This window comes from Tachysurus fulvidraco, chromosome 5 (genome assembly GCF_022655615.1).
Source record: "Tachysurus fulvidraco isolate hzauxx_2018 chromosome 5, HZAU_PFXX_2.0, whole genome shotgun sequence".
NCBI lineage: Eukaryota > Metazoa > Chordata > Actinopteri > Siluriformes > Bagridae > Tachysurus > Tachysurus fulvidraco.
In genome coordinates this window covers 24,664,578-24,681,792 of record NC_062522.1, presented here as the reverse complement: position 1 = coordinate 24,681,792, position 17,215 = coordinate 24,664,578, and the positions used below count along the sequence as shown (strand labels likewise).

At 34.7% G+C, this 17,215-nt stretch overlaps 1 protein-coding gene across 1 annotated transcript in view; it reads left to right on the top strand.

The window, feature by feature from the left end:
* esyt1b (extended synaptotagmin-like protein 1b) overlaps positions 1-17,215 on the top strand; it is a 49,623-nt gene that overhangs the window by 21,290 nt on the left and 11,118 nt on the right. The window contains exons 20-42 of the mRNA XM_027147142.2: positions 48-96; positions 843-932; positions 1,034-1,129; positions 2,239-2,310; positions 2,626-2,712; positions 4,131-4,277; positions 4,471-4,574; positions 4,831-5,002; positions 6,943-7,119; positions 7,250-7,332; positions 7,425-7,473; positions 9,164-9,253; positions 9,341-9,433; positions 11,571-11,642; positions 11,725-11,811; positions 11,899-12,045; positions 12,472-12,722; positions 13,509-13,617; positions 13,707-13,822; positions 14,946-15,051; positions 15,175-15,351; positions 16,154-16,236; positions 16,857-16,905. Of these exons, the coding sequence (XP_027002943.2) occupies positions 48-96; positions 843-932; positions 1,034-1,129; positions 2,239-2,310; positions 2,626-2,712; positions 4,131-4,277; positions 4,471-4,574; positions 4,831-5,002; positions 6,943-7,119; positions 7,250-7,332; positions 7,425-7,473; positions 9,164-9,253; positions 9,341-9,433; positions 11,571-11,642; positions 11,725-11,811; positions 11,899-12,045; positions 12,472-12,722; positions 13,509-13,617; positions 13,707-13,822; positions 14,946-15,051; positions 15,175-15,351; positions 16,154-16,236; positions 16,857-16,905 (2,506 nt within the window). The remainder of the gene's footprint in view (positions 1-47; positions 97-842; positions 933-1,033; positions 1,130-2,238; positions 2,311-2,625; positions 2,713-4,130; positions 4,278-4,470; positions 4,575-4,830; positions 5,003-6,942; positions 7,120-7,249; positions 7,333-7,424; positions 7,474-9,163; positions 9,254-9,340; positions 9,434-11,570; positions 11,643-11,724; positions 11,812-11,898; positions 12,046-12,471; positions 12,723-13,508; positions 13,618-13,706; positions 13,823-14,945; positions 15,052-15,174; positions 15,352-16,153; positions 16,237-16,856; positions 16,906-17,215) is intronic.

Genomic DNA, 17,215 nt, shown 5'->3' with positions numbered 1-17,215 from the left:
CACAATGGTTATCATGGTTTTGGTTAATGTTAATGTTTTGCTTCCAGATTAAAGATTAAACTAAGTGACATTATTAAAACCAAACATATGGATGAGGTGAGTATTTGCTGATCATCATGTTAATATTTAACCCTTGAATGTTGTTCGGGTCTGTGGGACCCATATTCATAAACATCAATAGTTTTGAAAAACTTTGCTTCCTTGCAAATTTGTTGATTTTTTCCCCACTCATAGCTTGATTAAATTTGATTTTCTTTTTTAAATTACATTTTATTAAAAAACAACAAAAAATGAGAAGCACTTTAATTTAAAAAATGTGATGTAATAAAAGTAAAGGGCAAATGGCTGAGTAACAAAAATCAGGAACAACATACAAGGGTTAATACATTATTAAGGCACATGTATATTAGCATTAAATAATGTCTAGCTGTGGTGGAATTTTAAATTTTTGTTTATTTATTTTTTATAGATTTTACAAAATCCTAAATATATTTCACCAAAACAAAAGGGGGGATGTTTTTATTTACTTTTTAATGTAGCTAAAAAATGTTTTTATTTTTAACCTTTTAACAAATGCAGTGATTACATAAAGACAGTAAACATTTTTGGATAGCTACATAGTGAAACAGACACAGCAGTTAAAATATCTGAGAGGCTCCTGTGGTATCTTTAAATGCAATTTTCTCTCATTTTTAATGTAACCAGACATTAAAATCACTTTAAAATGTGCAAAAATGAAACTTAATGAAACTTACCCTTATGTGCAAAAATGAAACAAATCTCAGTTCAGAAATGGTTTTTGACCTGACTAATGCCTTTACTGATTGTGCTTTCTATCTCAGTGGTTTACTCTGAGTGATGTAAAACATGGCCATGTTCATCTGGCTCTGGAGTGGCTGAACAGAGAAACAAAGGCAGATAAACTGGAACAGGTAAGAAGACTTTTCTTACTCTAACATAAAATGTTACATCAGCTAGTCAGCATTATTCGTAAAGCTAACATGAATTCTGCCCTTATTAATTCTCTTTGCAGGTGTTGCATTACCGGTCTAAGAGCTCGTATATGAACAAGGCATTACCTTCTGTGGCCCTGTTGTTTGTATATTTGGAGGCTGCCCATGATGTCCCTGTGAGTTAACATATCAATTCACTAACACTCATCTTAACAACTTATTCAACATGATCTTAATCTTTTTTTTTTTTTTTATTAAAACAATTCTGTAAATTCAATGTATACAGATAAACATTTCTGAGCCACAAGAACAACTATTTGAGCTGTAGTAACTCAAATGGTTAAGGCTCTGGGTTGTGTGGTAGGCTAGGGTTCAAACCCAGCACCACCAAGCTGCCACTCTTGGGCCCTTAACCCTCTCTGCTACAGATGATATACAACCATTCAGAGTAGACTTGAAGGGCCATAATGTCTCATCACAGTGTTTCCAAGCATATAACAAGGACACACTTCCTCACCAACCAAAGCAGTGTTCACTACAGTACAGGTACTGTAAAGACATGAGATTGCATAATTACCTTTCTAGGAGAACAGCATGTGAGTCAGTCAATACAGGTCTGCATTTCAAGACAGACATAAAAACATGCTTTAATGCACAATTATAAACCAGTCCTGAAAGCCTGGAGTATAGAGTGTAGAGAGATGTGACTGGAGCCTGCACAATGTAGGTAAACTCCACCTAAATTAAAACAATAATATTTATGAGAAACAAACGTGATGATCAGAACAGAGGCTATCCATGGTGTAAACGCAGTATGTTTTGCAATATGTAACTACTAGTGTTATTAAAATTAGTCTACTGGTATAGTCTAATTGTTGCCATATTTTCATTTTAGTTCTTGTAGTTTCTACTTTAATTTAGTTTATTTTATTAAAATAGAAATGTTACAAATGGAGCCTGCATTGTGAGCATGCATTGACCCTACCTCCCAATCTGAGTTTTTGAGCAATACTTGTTTTAAATGCCCTGAAAACTGGAAAAAAAAACAAAAAACCCTGCTCTAAAGCCATTGCTAAAGAAAACATTTGAGATCTGAACAGGTTGCCAGGAAAATATATAATATTGAGTATGAGACTGAAATTTCTACAACGGTCTACAACTTTTGTGCTGAGACTCTATCTGAACTAAACATTCATAAAGTAATAATATTTAGACAACAATCACATGAACTTGATGTTCGTTGATGTAAATCTGTATGTGTCTGTGTGTGTCTCTGTGTTTGTAGTTAAAGAAGAGTGGCAAAGAGCCTAAGGTTGGTGCTGAACTTGTTCTTGGAGGGACCACACACAAAACAACGGTGGGAACTTATATATATAGATCATGCCTATTTTCAGTGTGTCTTAAATAATCTGTATATTAAATGTAAATATTGCCAGTAAGATCTCATTTAACAGTTTCTTTGTTCTAAAATATATATTTGTTTATTATTTATATGTTTATAATTAATAACATATTGTGCTAATATATTAATACTATGTGATTGACAAAAGCCATGGTATCTTACTTAATTAACTAGATATTATTATTTAGATGCTTTTATCATTAAAGATTACGATTTCATAAAACCAATTTTTTGAGCAAAGTCTCATCTCTGGTTTTGCTATAATTAAAGGTATGTGACCGTACCAGCTCACCACAGTGGAATGAGGCCTTTCATTTTCTGGTTCATGACCCCAAGAAGGAGGAACTTATTTTGAAGGTATAGAAATATACTCTGTCCGATCCAGTAATGTAAAAACATACAGAATCTATATTTCTTTATTGGTAGTAAAATCGGGGTATTCAATGTAACAGTTTTCTTTTCCCCCATAATCCACTGTGACCTTCAGTTTAACATCACTATAAGTATAGTGTATTAGAGTATTGTGCAACCAAATATTAAGGAGGGGTGCCAATAATTGTGCATATATATATAAATATATATATATATATATATATATATATATATATATATATATATATGCACTAATATTGGCACCCCTACCTAACATTTGGTTGCACACCCTTTGCCAGCAATGACAGCCTCCAAACGTTTCTTATATCCATCCATAAGGGTGGTATTTCTTCTCGGGTGGTATTTTCTCCCACATGTCCTTTGCAATATGCTCAAGCTCTTGAACATTTGCAGGGTTCCTTTCTCCAATGGCAGATTTCAGCTCCCCCCAAAGATTTTCAATTGGATTGAGATCAGGTCATTGCTGGCTATTTTAAAACAGTCCATTTTTTCCCTTTCAACCATTCCTGCGTGCTTTTGGAGGTGTGCTTTGGGTCTTTATCTTGCTGGAGGACCCATGATCTTCGCCTCAAACCAAGTTTCCTTACACTGGGCAAGACATTTCGCTCTAGAATTGCTTGATAATCTTTTGATTTCATGATGCCTGTGATACGTTCAAGGCCTCCAGTACCATATGCAGCAAAGCAGAGCCCCACAGCATTATGGATCCTCCACCATGCTTGACTGTTGGTATGGTGTTCAAAGATATCGGGGAAAGCTTACAGACAGCGTACAGAACCTCAGTTATATTTGCTCAATGGCATCCAGCCCTAGAGTGGTTGGTGAAAAAAAGAAAGCCACAAAGGACATTGGATTGACTCAGAGATGAACAAAGACAATTTTTCCTGGTTATATTTGCATTTTGCATTCCATCATGTATGCAATCCAGGTAGGTACCCAGACATTCCTTTCAGACAACTACCTCCTCCATGACAGTTACTCCTGTTGGATGTGGTTGGTCCTTCATGGTGGTATGGTGACTGTTCTGGTCATATAAGTGCCAGCAAGATGCAGATGAAAAATATGTCTCCTTCAGTGTCTCCTTCAGTTATCTGTGTGGATTGTATGTAAAACTGTGCTATATGAAGTCTAGCCACCAGTCCACCCAATAAAGGTGAAACCTCCAACAGTATATTGGCCATTGTTTTGGTTTTATCTAACCCCTGTACATTTGGCCATACTGTGCAAATCAGTTGTTTTATATTAAGATTTAATGTCTTTAATATTTATAATGAATACTAATTGCAGATTAATTTTTTGGCTGTCGTAGTGATGCCTTGTGGAACCAGTATCATGCGGAGATGTGCATTAATCACTGTTTTATGTTGAATTCTCGTTTATAGTTGACACATTGCTGGGATTTCCCACTTGGCTCTGTGGTGATTCCTGTTAGAGATCTCCTCTCCCAGTCAAATTTGCTGCTGGACCAATGGCTTAATTTGGATGGAGCTTCACCTCAGAGTCAGATCCTACTGAGGGCACAGCTTAAGGTATAATCAATCAATCAATCAATCAATCAATCAATCTATCTATCTATCTATCTATCTATCTATCTATCTATCTATCTATCTATCTATCTATCTATCTATCTATCTATCTATCTATCTATCTATCTATCTATCTATCTATCTATCTATCTAGTGGGGGTTTAAAAAATATTTATTTTAATGTTTAACGTCTTAGATCCTGTGCCCGAAAGTGACAGAGGGCTCCACAGAGGACAAAAATACTTCTGAAACGAAGACCTTTGCAGATGAGGGCAAACAGCAGAAAGAGCTGGTTCAAAAGTGAGATCTGCTCGCAAACTACGGCACCGACCCCACCCACCCCACCCCCAATTCAAATTACTATTGGAGTCATACACAATTAAGAATTGTAGCATTTAGTGTGTGTGTGTGTGTGTGTGTGTGTGTGTGTGTGTGTGTGTGTGTGTGTGTGTGTGTGTGTGTGTGTGTGTGTGTGTGTGTGTGTGTGTGTGTGTGTGTGTGTGTGTGTGTGTGTGTGTGTGTGTTTGTTTGTTTGTTTTATTTGTTTAATTCTAAGGTCAAGTGAGCTGTTAGATCCAATCACTATAACCTCTTCTGTAACTGCTCCTGGTAAGAATGGAAAGGAAACAGAGGATAAGAAAGAGAAGGAGAGTGAAAAACCTACAGAGGACATTTCCTTTATTGATCAGAATCCACATACCAGCCCACATCCCAGCTTTGGAACTGAGGTAAGGCAAAGTGGCAGGAAATTTTTATAGTGCTTCAAACAAGGACTGATGAAGAGAACACAAAAGAAAGGGCATGTGTCAAAAGGCAAGAGAAATTTGAAAATGAAATACAATATGCAGTATTGATCTCAAAAAACCTGGTCTAAGTTATGAGACACTGTGAAAATTGACAAACATTTACCATTGTAAGAAAAAAATACATGTTTTTTTTATTTACCTTGGCTTGGTATTGCTATAGCTGTTATCACCCAGATTGTCAGGTGATACTATTGTTTACATGAAAATCACAGTCACATATACCCTTTGTTTAGTGATGGTCCATGGTACTGCTACTGCTCCCATACTAACAATTGATGAAGGTTATTCATTTAGAGTTCTAAAAGTATTGTCTAATGACATTTAAGTCTTTTTGTAAATGAGCTCTTTCTGACGTGTAATCTTGGAGTGGAGACTGGGTGCATACAAGCTGTAATTTCTTGCAATATCAACCTTCCAGGGACACATGAGCTAAAACAGACATCTCCAGAGAGATTCTCCTCTAATGGCATCAATATAATGAACCCTCTATCAGCATCTACATTGTGTGTTTGATTCTCAACACACCACTGAAATGTGGATGTCTTATTATTCCAAAATAAATGTCCTTGTACTACTTTAATGCATCTTCTTATGAGTAAACACAAGATGCCAAACTTAAAAGTTATCTGAAAACTGCCATTTCCTACTGGTGACTTCAACAAAACAGAGAACTATTTATTGTGGATATAAGCTCTCTTTAAATATACATTTTGGTAGCCAGCAACACTGGGGTGAACATATGATTGAATCCAAGATCCCTATAAAAGGTCATATCACTTGAACATCTAAAAATGCAGCTTTGCTTGAATGCACTGCTACGCACATTACCCTTTCTTTAAGTTACACCATTAAACAAGTACTGTAGGTGATACTAGTACTCTTTATATTATAGATATATAGATATTATAAGTCATTGTTTCAGTAACTCAAAAAGCTCATTCAAATGTATGATTTATTAAAATTTTAAAAAAGGCATTGTAGTCAGTGCAGTCTAGTTATTTTTAAACATTCATGTCTTCTCCTACTTTCAGCTTTTCCCGTTAGGGGTCACCACAGTGAATCATCTGTTTCCACCTAACTTTATCCTCTGCATCCTCTACTCTCGCACCAATTAACTACAAGATAAAATAAGGGCTTGCTGTCAAATTTTTGCAAAATATAAATATTTATATATATATATATATATAAAATTGTGAAAAAAACAGTCTTACATTTTTATCTTTTTACATTTTAACTATTCATCTGAATTTTTATCTTAATATGTATGAAGCAGTTTTAAAAGATTTGCTGGGTATTGTGGTAGTGCAGTGAATAGAGTTACCACCCTTACAGATTCTAGATGTGAATAAGTTTGTCAATGTAAATGTACGTGGTGCCCTGTAATAGTGGTCTATCCAGAGTGTACTGTATTCCTGTCACGGATGGGTTTAAGATCTCCCTCAACTTTAATAAGTATAAGCCAGTAGTATCAGCATAACAGCAGTAGTATCAGTAAAATCCTACTTATACCCTGCTTTATGGCTATAGTAATAAAAAAAGCCTAAATTATACTCCTTACACATTAAACCATTTGACTATTATTGTTTAAACAGTATTATTAATAGAGAGTGTGAGCTTATTTAAGTGTGTGGAACAGTTTTAGTGGGTGTGCTTATTATTAAAATATTAGATAAGATTATGATTAAAAGAGAGTTTGAGGTATTCTGATTTGCAAGCACACAAAGCCTTTCACTTTGTGTTAATGATGTTTAAACTTCATGAATTTGTCTGCTTACATGTCAAAAATCTTACATGTCATGGAAAAATCCCTGCTTAGTTGTTTTTTCCATTTTTCCATCTTTCTTTATTTTTAAACTCTGTAGGGTGTACTGCGTATCCACCTACTGGAAGCTCAGAATTTGATTGCGAAAGACAACCTTATGGGTGGCATGGTGAAGGGGAAAAGCGATCCCTATGTTAAGATCAACATTGGAAGCAACATATTTAAAAGTCATGTCATTAAGGAGAATCGAGATCCCTCCTGGAATGAAATGTATGAGGTAAACAGACTGTGTTCTGGATATGGTTACTAAATGAATACTATGGATACTAAATAACAGAATTTCATTTATGACAAAAGAAAATTTATATGGTCATGTCTAACAATAAGTATTCCAATGATTCTTGTAGCTGGTTTTGGCCCCGGAGACAGCTTCAGAAGTCTTTATAGATGTGTTTGATAAGGACATTGATAAAGATGATTTTCTAGGAAGGTATGTATACTATAATTACCATTTATAAAAACTATTCACAGGAGCTCTATGTGTAGAATTGTAAACTATGTCTTTATTACATTTTTTAACAGGGTCAACATCAACTTGTGTGATATCATTCAAGCTCAATACATTGACCAGGTAAACCTTTAATTGTATTGTTAATGTTATAACTGACTTATTGGTTATTTTCTTAATTTCAATAGTACAGATTCCATAATAAAATCTCTGCTTCACTACATCATAAGGTCTTACCTGACCTAAGTCTTGTTGTCTTTGCACACTTTGCTAACCGCATTTCATTGGTCCTGTACTTGTACTCAGCACAATGACAATGAAGTTCAATCTAATCTAATCTAATCTAATCTAATCTAATCTAATCTAAAAATATATCTACTCTAAATCTACTCACACCAGAAAAAATTGAAGGTTTGTCAAAAAAATTAAACTTAGATAAACCTTTTTGCTTATAATCCATTTCTGCTTGTTTTTAACTTATACAAGTTATATAACTTATAACTTTTATTTAGCAATTTTATTTCACACTATTGAAAAAACACTGATTTATTAAATTGCTTGTTTATGTACATTACTATTCAAGTCATTCAACAGTTGATTTAGATTTAGATCTGGGTTTTGTCTGTGCCATTCCAAAACTTTGAGCTTCTTGTGATTTAATTTCTTTATTGACATTTATTTGTGCTTAGGGTTGTTATCCAGTTTTAAGGTGAAATGTATTTATCTTCAGCAGTTAGATGCCTGTGTTTTTTGTCACAATAGATGTGTAGATCTTAATTAGAACCCAAGTTCAACCTGACGAGAAGCAGCCCCATATCAAGATGCTTCCACCACCATGCTTCATTGTGGATATCATAATGTTTAAAATGATAAGCTGTTTTGCACCAAATAATTATGCCTAAAACTTTCTACCTTGAACTCATCAGATAATAACATTATGACACATAGTTAAGGTGATGTTTTGGGAAAATTTCAGTGGGCTTGGATGTTTTCTTTTCATGAGAAAGAACTGTCTATCCATCCTATCAGATAGCACAGACATGTTAAAAATATGAGAGTTAGTTTTTACATGCAAATAGGGACCAGTACTTGCTAAATATCCTTTCAGCACCTTTAATATTATTGGTGGTCTCTTGACAGCCTCCATTATAAGTTTTGATTCTGACTTTTCTGATATCATTGAGCAGCAATCTTGATTTGAGCATGACAATTATGTACATGATTTGAAAGCTTCCAGACCATGGCTTTAGCAGTCAGATGAAACAAAGATTAGAAAGAAAGTTCTACGGAAACAGCTGAACTGTATTTATAGTTCATTTAAATCACTTAATTGATTTTGGGTTTATGCTAAATATGTTTGAACCTGAATGAATGTCATTGGTTTATTCTGAACTCCCAATGACACACACCCCTTTAATAAAATTGTTTCTACACTTATGAAACCAGATTATAGTCATTTAAAAAAAATCCCTAGAACATTTCTATTTGTTTTTTTTTTTAATTCTATTTGTAGAAATAAACATTTTACATAGAACATTTTTATACATTTTATAGACAATAAGACAATTATAAGATGATAAAATTGGAAAAAGATCTGAAATTATACATCTTTTTAGACATCAGAAATTTTAACAGGAGCGTATAGAGGTTTTTATATACATAATAGACACACAGACTCGTCCATTTTATTTGGAACACCTTCATATTCATTTTACTCATGTATATTTGGTGTCATGAACTAGCTTTCAATTTCACTTAAGAAAGCATCAATATTTCACTTGATTGTTTATGCCATGTTTTTGTTGTTTCTCAGTGGTTTACTCTGGATGATGTTAAACATGGAAGCCTTCATCTAGTTCTGGAGTGGCTTCCCACAGTGACAGAGCCAGATAAACTACAACAGGTACATATGGAATTTAAAGGTTTACACATAATTATAGTTATACATAAACTTTTATTTGACATTTCAACTTCATTTATATATTTTTAGGCATTGCAGTTACAGTCCATCTCCTATGAGAATAAAGCCTCACCCTCTGCGGCATTGCTGTTTGTTCTAATTGAGAAAGCTCACGCACTGCCGGTGAGTTAAATTCATACACGCACATACACACCCACCCACCCACACACACAGCTAATTTTCCCAGACAAAAGAGTTGACTTATTTTGCACAGTTTCTCTGTGATCATTTCAAAATGGTATTTGTTATTACCTATATTACCTAAATACTTATAACTTTACAATAATTTAGATTTGTCTGCAATAAATGTACTTCAGCTAGTGTTATAGTTACAATTACAATTGTATATATCAGTACGTATATCTTTAGTTGTGCTGGGTGGGTGTGTGTGTGTGTGTGTATGTGTGTGTGTGTGTGTGTGTGTGTGTGTGTGTGTGTGTGTGTGTGTGTGTGTGTGTGTGTGTGTGTGTGTGTGTGTGTGTGTCATAGTTCACTGTTGATAAAATTACCCCTAATAAGAATCAGGGCCTCAGGGGATAATGACTGAATAATGAGGTATCAATATGCTCTTCTCAATGTATTCAGTAGCCACTTTTGTCTTTGGATAAATATAAACCACAGACACAAATAATTGGGGAAATGTACCCATTATAATGCATAATGTCCCAAGAAAAAGTTGTCTTAAACCTTATTACTTTCACTTCACTGGCCTGCTTGGTCATCATTTCTGACTCCTTTGGGATATGGTAAAATAGTAGATTCACATCAAGAAAGTCTTCAGGAATTTCGTGATTCTGTAATGACAACATTGACCTAAATCTCAAAGGAATGTATGCACCAGCTTGTAGAATCTATATCAAAGAGAATTTTAAGCTTTCTTTTGATACCAAAGTCATGTTCTTACTAGTATTAGTTGAGTGTTCCTAATAAAGTATTTGATGATTTTATATACAGTTCTTTGCAGAAGCTTTAGGCAGGTAAAACAATATGCTGTAAAGAATTCTTTCAAAAATATGTATATTGTAATTGTTTATTTTTATCAATTTACAAAATGCAAAATGAACAAACAGAAGACAAATCTAAATCAAATCAATATTTGGTGTGGCTACCCTTTGGCTTCAAGCCAGCATCTTGCACACTTTGTACACTTGCACAAAACTCGGAAGTGAACTTGTGAAACTGAAGACTCAGAACTCAATGGTTGTAAGATTGGAACAGAACTCCCCTCTAGGAACACCTCTCAGTGTTCTTTTCCTGGGGAAGCGCTGGGGTCTGGGCGCTGGATGATTGGGATGAGACTGATAAAATACTGTGATTAGTGGTGGGTCAAGGATGTCATCAGAACTGACCCAGAATTGTTCCTCCGGGGTGGACAAGGTTTAAATGCAGCTCTTAGTGAAAGTTTTGTTGGGAATTAATGGGATTTTGCAGCCCCAAGGACAATGGGGAGGTAATTGAGCTGCTACATAAAATAAAACAGAGCTACATAGAACAAGTATGCATTCTGTATGTTGTACAGAACATTGTGCAAAAGTATAAGGTCATAAACATTGTGCAAAGTAGGGTTGTAAACACAAGGTTCTTGCAAGCATATATACACTTCTGTTAAAGCAGCAATTGGATAAGGTATTGAAATGTTGTGTGCAAAATAACAATTGAATTAATGTGCAAAACAGCAATTAAAAGAATATGCAAAAGAGTGATTGAGTGAATGATCAAGTGCGTGTGTGTGATATTTCAGAAAAGATTTCAGATTTATTATGCAGTAGCCCAATGTCCCGAAACATATAGCGAATGTAATTAATAACTACTTTCAGCATAGGGAAGAACAATGTGTACTGGAAGAGAGGGTTTGCTCTAATCTAAACAGCATCGTGTCTGCCTCTTATTACATAAAGAGACAAAACGATTGGAGGCAGCCTAAAGACACAGAATATCTGTGGGTAGTAGGGAACAACCAGTCTGCCGGGTTTCTTAAATAACTGTGTGCAAGTGTATCTACAAGAATTGTTTTGGCGGCAAAAAGTGTTCACACCAAGTATTAATTTCTTTGGATTTCTCTTCTGTTCATTTAATTTTTATTTGTTAATAGAGAAAAATAAAATATGAACATTTTTATTTTTAAAAGCATTCATAGCATTTTTTTCACATCTGCATAAAACTTTTGCACAGCACTGTTCATTAACTAAAATTTACAGAAGATGGGTAGATTTGCATGGATAGTTGACTCAGTTCAGTTTCATAATGTGTATGTGTGTAGATGGTGAAGGGTGGGAAGGAGCCTAAAGCTGGAGCAGAGATTGTAGTCAGTGGAATCTCTAAAAAAACCAAGGTAGGTCTTGACTTATTTTTAAATATTAAATTTAAAGGAATGTTTATTGTATATTTTAACTAACATTTGTTATATCACAAAGTTGTGCGATCGATCTACATCTCCTCATTGGGGTGAGGTTTTCCACTTCCTGATTCATAATCCTCGAGAAGACATTCTTATTATTAAGGTAATTTGTAATTTCTCTTGCATGTTAGATTCTATAGACAAAGAATATGAAAAGTTATCTTTTCCTTTTTCTTTTTTCCCTTCTCAGCTCTCCAGTGGGTGGGATCAACCACTGGGTTCCCTGGTACTTCCAGTTAAAGAGCTTCTGTCAAAGAAAGAGCTGCTGCTGGACCAGTGGCAAAATCTGGATGGGGCATCTCCTGAAAGTCAAATCCTACTCAGAGCACAGCTCAAGGTAAAAAATGCATTGAAATGTATAGAACATTCTGTATACTGGAATTGTCTGCATCTATAAATGTTGACATGACACCTGGAGTGAGGATGACATAATCATTAAAATGTTTACACAGTGACAACTTGGGTAGCATTGCTGCCTTATAGCTCCATGGTCCTGGTTCAATCCTGCTCACTATTTTTCTGGTTATAGATTCTGTGCATGTTCTTCCTGTGTTTATGCTGGCTTCCTCTAGGTTATCTGGTTTTGATGGCTTTTTGGGATTAGCTAAGATAAATTGTTCAAAGGTGTGAATGTGTGTGCATAGTGTTTATGGCATTCTATCCAGGGTGTATCCTTATACTCAGTGTTCCATATATACTTTTTCCAGTCTTAAGTAATTTCTGTGTGTATTTAGCATCTATACAATTTTGTTTTGGGTTTCAGATTTTGGCATCAAAGATGGAGAAAAAAGTACCTACAGAAAAACGTCCTGAAAAGTCTATTGAAATGACTGTTGAAAATCCAGTGAAAAAACCTATTGGAAAAACTGAAAAGTCTGAAGACCCTGCAGAAAAGTCAATGGGTGCAAGCAGTACTTCTGGTGGGCAAAGCGGAGGGAAAACACCAATCAGTGCTGAGCAGTTGTTGCCAACAGCAAGTAAAGAGATCAAACAAGACACCAAGCCAACACCAAGGTACCTCCCTAGAATTATTAGCATATTCATGGACAGGATAAAAAAATACTCACTGTGATATGTTGAGCTTGAACATACAGGGACAATTTTTAGTTTTACTTAAATATGATTTTTTAAACACAAAATGTCACAAAGCACCCTAAATGCCTTAAACTTTAGTCACACCCAATAAATTGGTGCACGAGTTATATTTCATCATACCCTAGACAAAATTATATGACATATTTAGGAGTTTATTTTTGTGTTTATTTGTTTAGATACAGTATATAGTAGGGTTTTTACATACAGAGTCTTGTATACAGATACTTAGACAGTGGTCATTGCATGACATTGCAGTCACTTTCAGGCACTTTGTGGTCCTTTCTAACATAGCATGGTATAAATATAACATAACAACATGTATAATATAACTGTATAATATAACAATATAATGTAATGACAAGAGCAGGGATGCACTTTACAGGTTTTGTTTTTGAGCATAGCTTGCCTTTCCGGATGTGCAAATACACAGGAAGTGCCTATACACTGACTCACAAAGTCAAGCACATAGTGATGTTTTTTTTATAAAATATGACTTCATCCAAAAATGTATTAATAGTTTGCCAATTTGTATGGTTTGTCAATAACCAGCGCATATCCACAGCGCAGCCCATTTATTCACCCAAATAAACCAGCAATAGAAACAAAATACATTATGAACTTATGTAATGTATGTTTGTTGAAATGTTTGTTATGCTTACATAATAACTAATAAGCACATGTATGATATGTGTCTTCTTTCATCAGGCTTAATGAACTAGTGGCTTTTACAGTACCAGTAGCTGTATCACTTTCTGAAGACACACAAAAAGTACCAGCATCAGATATCAGTCATGACACAGGACCTGAGGCAAAGGTGTGTACTGTGTGTGAGAGAGTATATATGAAATTATAGCACAAGTATATATGAAATTTTGCAAACCTTGGCTTCTACTATGTTTACAGGAATTGAGTAAAGCATCCACAGTTGGTGGAGCCAGTAAGCCTGTGAAACCAATCACAGTAAAGGAGACAGCAAGCACAGCCAATGATGAGCAAAACTTGGACAAAACAGCTGATAAGTGAGTTCAGAGAGACTCTACCAGAGATTTCATCTCGTTTGTCATCGTTCTTTTTTTTCTGTGAGGGAACTGTCATGAAGAAATGATAATTGCCTAGTATATACATTTAAAGATAGCAGGCTAGTTAAGCATTTTATCTGCTCTCATTTGCTCTTTGAATGTTCTAATATTAGCATCTATTTTTACCGGATAGCATATGCAGCATGGACCCATTAGAAATGGGGAGTATATATATACAGTTGTGCATTCCTTCTGAGAATTTGCAAGATGTGTACCATTTTTTAAAGAAAACATGAGTGAGAAGGAAAAACAAAAATCTATTTTATTTCTTGTAGGACTCAAGTAAGTATTTAAGGCATGACAGAATGGCACAAACCTCCAACAAAACATAACAAAAAAGAAAATACGGGAATAATCCCTGTTCCAAAGTTTGCATACCTTTTAGTATCATGTATTGCCCTCTTTAGCATCAATGATGGCATGCAGTTTTTAAAAGATAATTGTGCATGAGGTCATTATTTTTCTCAGGTGGTATTGCTGCCCATTCCTCTTGGCAAAATGCATAAACTGCATGTTTCAGATCTTCCCAGATTGGCTCAATGTTATTGAGGTCAGGAGACTGTGAAGGCCTCTCCAGAACCTTGACAGTTTTCTGCTGTAGCCATTGGAGGGTAAACTTTGCCTCGTGCTTTGGATCATAGTCAGCCTCCAAGAGAAAATTTTTCACTAAATTCCCTGTGCCACTGGAGCTCACACAGCCCCAAAACATAAGAGATCCACTGCCATGCTTTACAGTGGTGTACTTTTCACCATAGGCCTTAGGCCTTGTTGACTCCTCTCCAAACATATGGTTGTGACTATAAAGTTTAATTTTGTTCTCATCACTCCAAATGACTCCATGTTCCAGAAGCTGTGAGGCTTGTCTCAGTGCTATCTGGTGTACATGTGTGTATATATAGTGAGAAGAAGACATTTACATACTCATTATTTGTGTACTCATTACCTTTCTTACACTGTTGTGCATTTATCAGCAGATTGTTTTTTAGGACCAGATGTCTCACACTGATTCCTACCGGTAAAGAATTAGTGCAATTTTCTGTGTTTTGTGTTTTGTGTTTGTCAGTGCTCATGAAAAGGTTCATCCGATTGTTCCTGCTGCTAAAGCAAATACAGAAATAACCCATGTGCTACCGCAACATACAAGTTCTTACCCTGGATTTGGCAACCAGGTGATTAAAAAAGGGATTAATCCCTTCTTCCTCTTCTTCTTAGTATTATTATTATTATTCTTTTTTTTTTTTTTTTTTTTCTTTTTTCAAAAAAACAAGTTTTTCACTGATTTTTCTCTGTAGGGGGTGCTTCGTATTCACCTTTTGGAGGCTCAGAATTTAGTTGCTATGGACAGTATGATGGGTGGTATGGTGAAGGGAAAAAGTGACCCCTATGTGAAAATCACTGTTGGGACTACAACCTTTAAAAGTCATGTGATCAAAGAGAGCCTCAACCCCACCTGGAATGAGATGTATGAGGTAAGAATTATGGAATCTTAATGTTAGAATGTGTATTAATGAGCCTAAATTGTGACTGGAGACCAGGCGTTTAATTTAGCAAATGTGCATGAATAATTTTTTTTTTTTGTAAGCCAAGTATACACATTTATATAAATAGATTGGGATTTAAATATTTAGTTATAGTTTTGAAGTTATTAGAAGAAATAACATTTTAGAAACATTATAGTAAAACTGGACAGGGTCTCAATTTGGTTTTAAAACAGCGGCAGATCATTCTGTTCCTGCTCATGTTAACAATCCTCTTATATTTTTAATCCATGAATCTCCCATTCAGCCATATATGTCAGGGAATAACAGATAAAATACAAACCCAAGTGCAGGGATAACATAAAAGGGGGTTTATTTAGGGGAAAAAATAACAAAGGGCTAGAAACGCAAGGAAACTGGAACAGGAACACAAACACCAGGATAAAGAAAGAAAGAAAGAAAGAAAGAAATAAATAAATAAATAAATAAATAAATAAATAAATAAATAAATAGGGGTGACAATCATTGAAACACATGGAACAGGTGTGCAGAGTCAGGGCAGATAAGGAAAGGGCAGGGCTAACACACTTGTTACAAAAATCAAAGGCACATGGCACAGATTAACAAAGCCTGCCAGAATGTCCCTCTGGTGTTCAGGCAGGGAATAGTCCCAGCTATACCTGATGATATATCAAAAATGTGTTGTAGGAAAGCAGATTTTTCTATAGAAAAGAACATCAGACTGGATTATGATTACTTGGAATTTTTATTGATTTTATAATTATTTTTGTAGATGATTCTGACTCCTGACCCCAGTCTAGAAATTAAGTTTGAACTTTATGACAAAGATATTGACTCTGATGACTTCCTTGGAAGGTTAGTGAAATGCATGGTTACACCAACTGACACTGTATAAACACCCATGACAACACATTAATTACGTTTTTATTTTATTAATTAAAAATAACACAATGGTTGTACAATTATATATTATTTATTTTCCAATATATTTAGATATAGATACCTATATCTTAGATGTAGATATATACATCATATAACTAACATAAAATATGTCTGATTTTTTTCTAACACTGTTTTGTGAACCACAGAACAATATTTGTTGACAAAATAACAATCTAACCTATTTAGTGTTCAGAAACATTGTAGGCCAACCTGAAAAAGGATCAATACAGTTGAAGAATGGTGGCTGACATGTAGTCATTAACAATATAGTTCAAATAGTATTGCCATTTTTGTACATAATGGAAGAATAATAAATACACTTCTTTTAGTAATTAAGTATAAACCCAGTTATGGTCCACCACTAATTGACATAATACAAAATACACTTTCCTGCGATTATGTGGTTTTGTTTGAAGAGGTCAGGTTAAATTTTTAGCTATGAATACCTATGTGCCGTTAAATTAAATTAAACTAAATTATATTTGCTTGACAAAAAAGTCAATATCACTGTATTTGATTTTTCTCTACAACAGGTTCAAAATTAAGCTTGGAGATATTATTAAATGCCAGTACAATGATGAGGTGAGTATTACTAGCATTTCACTAGCATGGCAAGAACCAAGTAGCAGTTTGTCAAAATCCAGTACTGCACATTATTTTTATATTTTACTTATTTTTTATTAAGGTTTTGTCAGACTTCTAATTGTCTAATAGCATGAGAAAATTCAATTTAAATAAATCCTTTGGATTCCTAGGGACAACCACAACAAGTTATTTTATCACATCCGGAGAAAATTTAAATGGCAGACTCTGCATTAAAACTGGATCTGTGTTGTTGCTGATGGGCATAAATTTGCATTTGAGTTCATTAAGTCCAAAAAAGGGGGGAGAG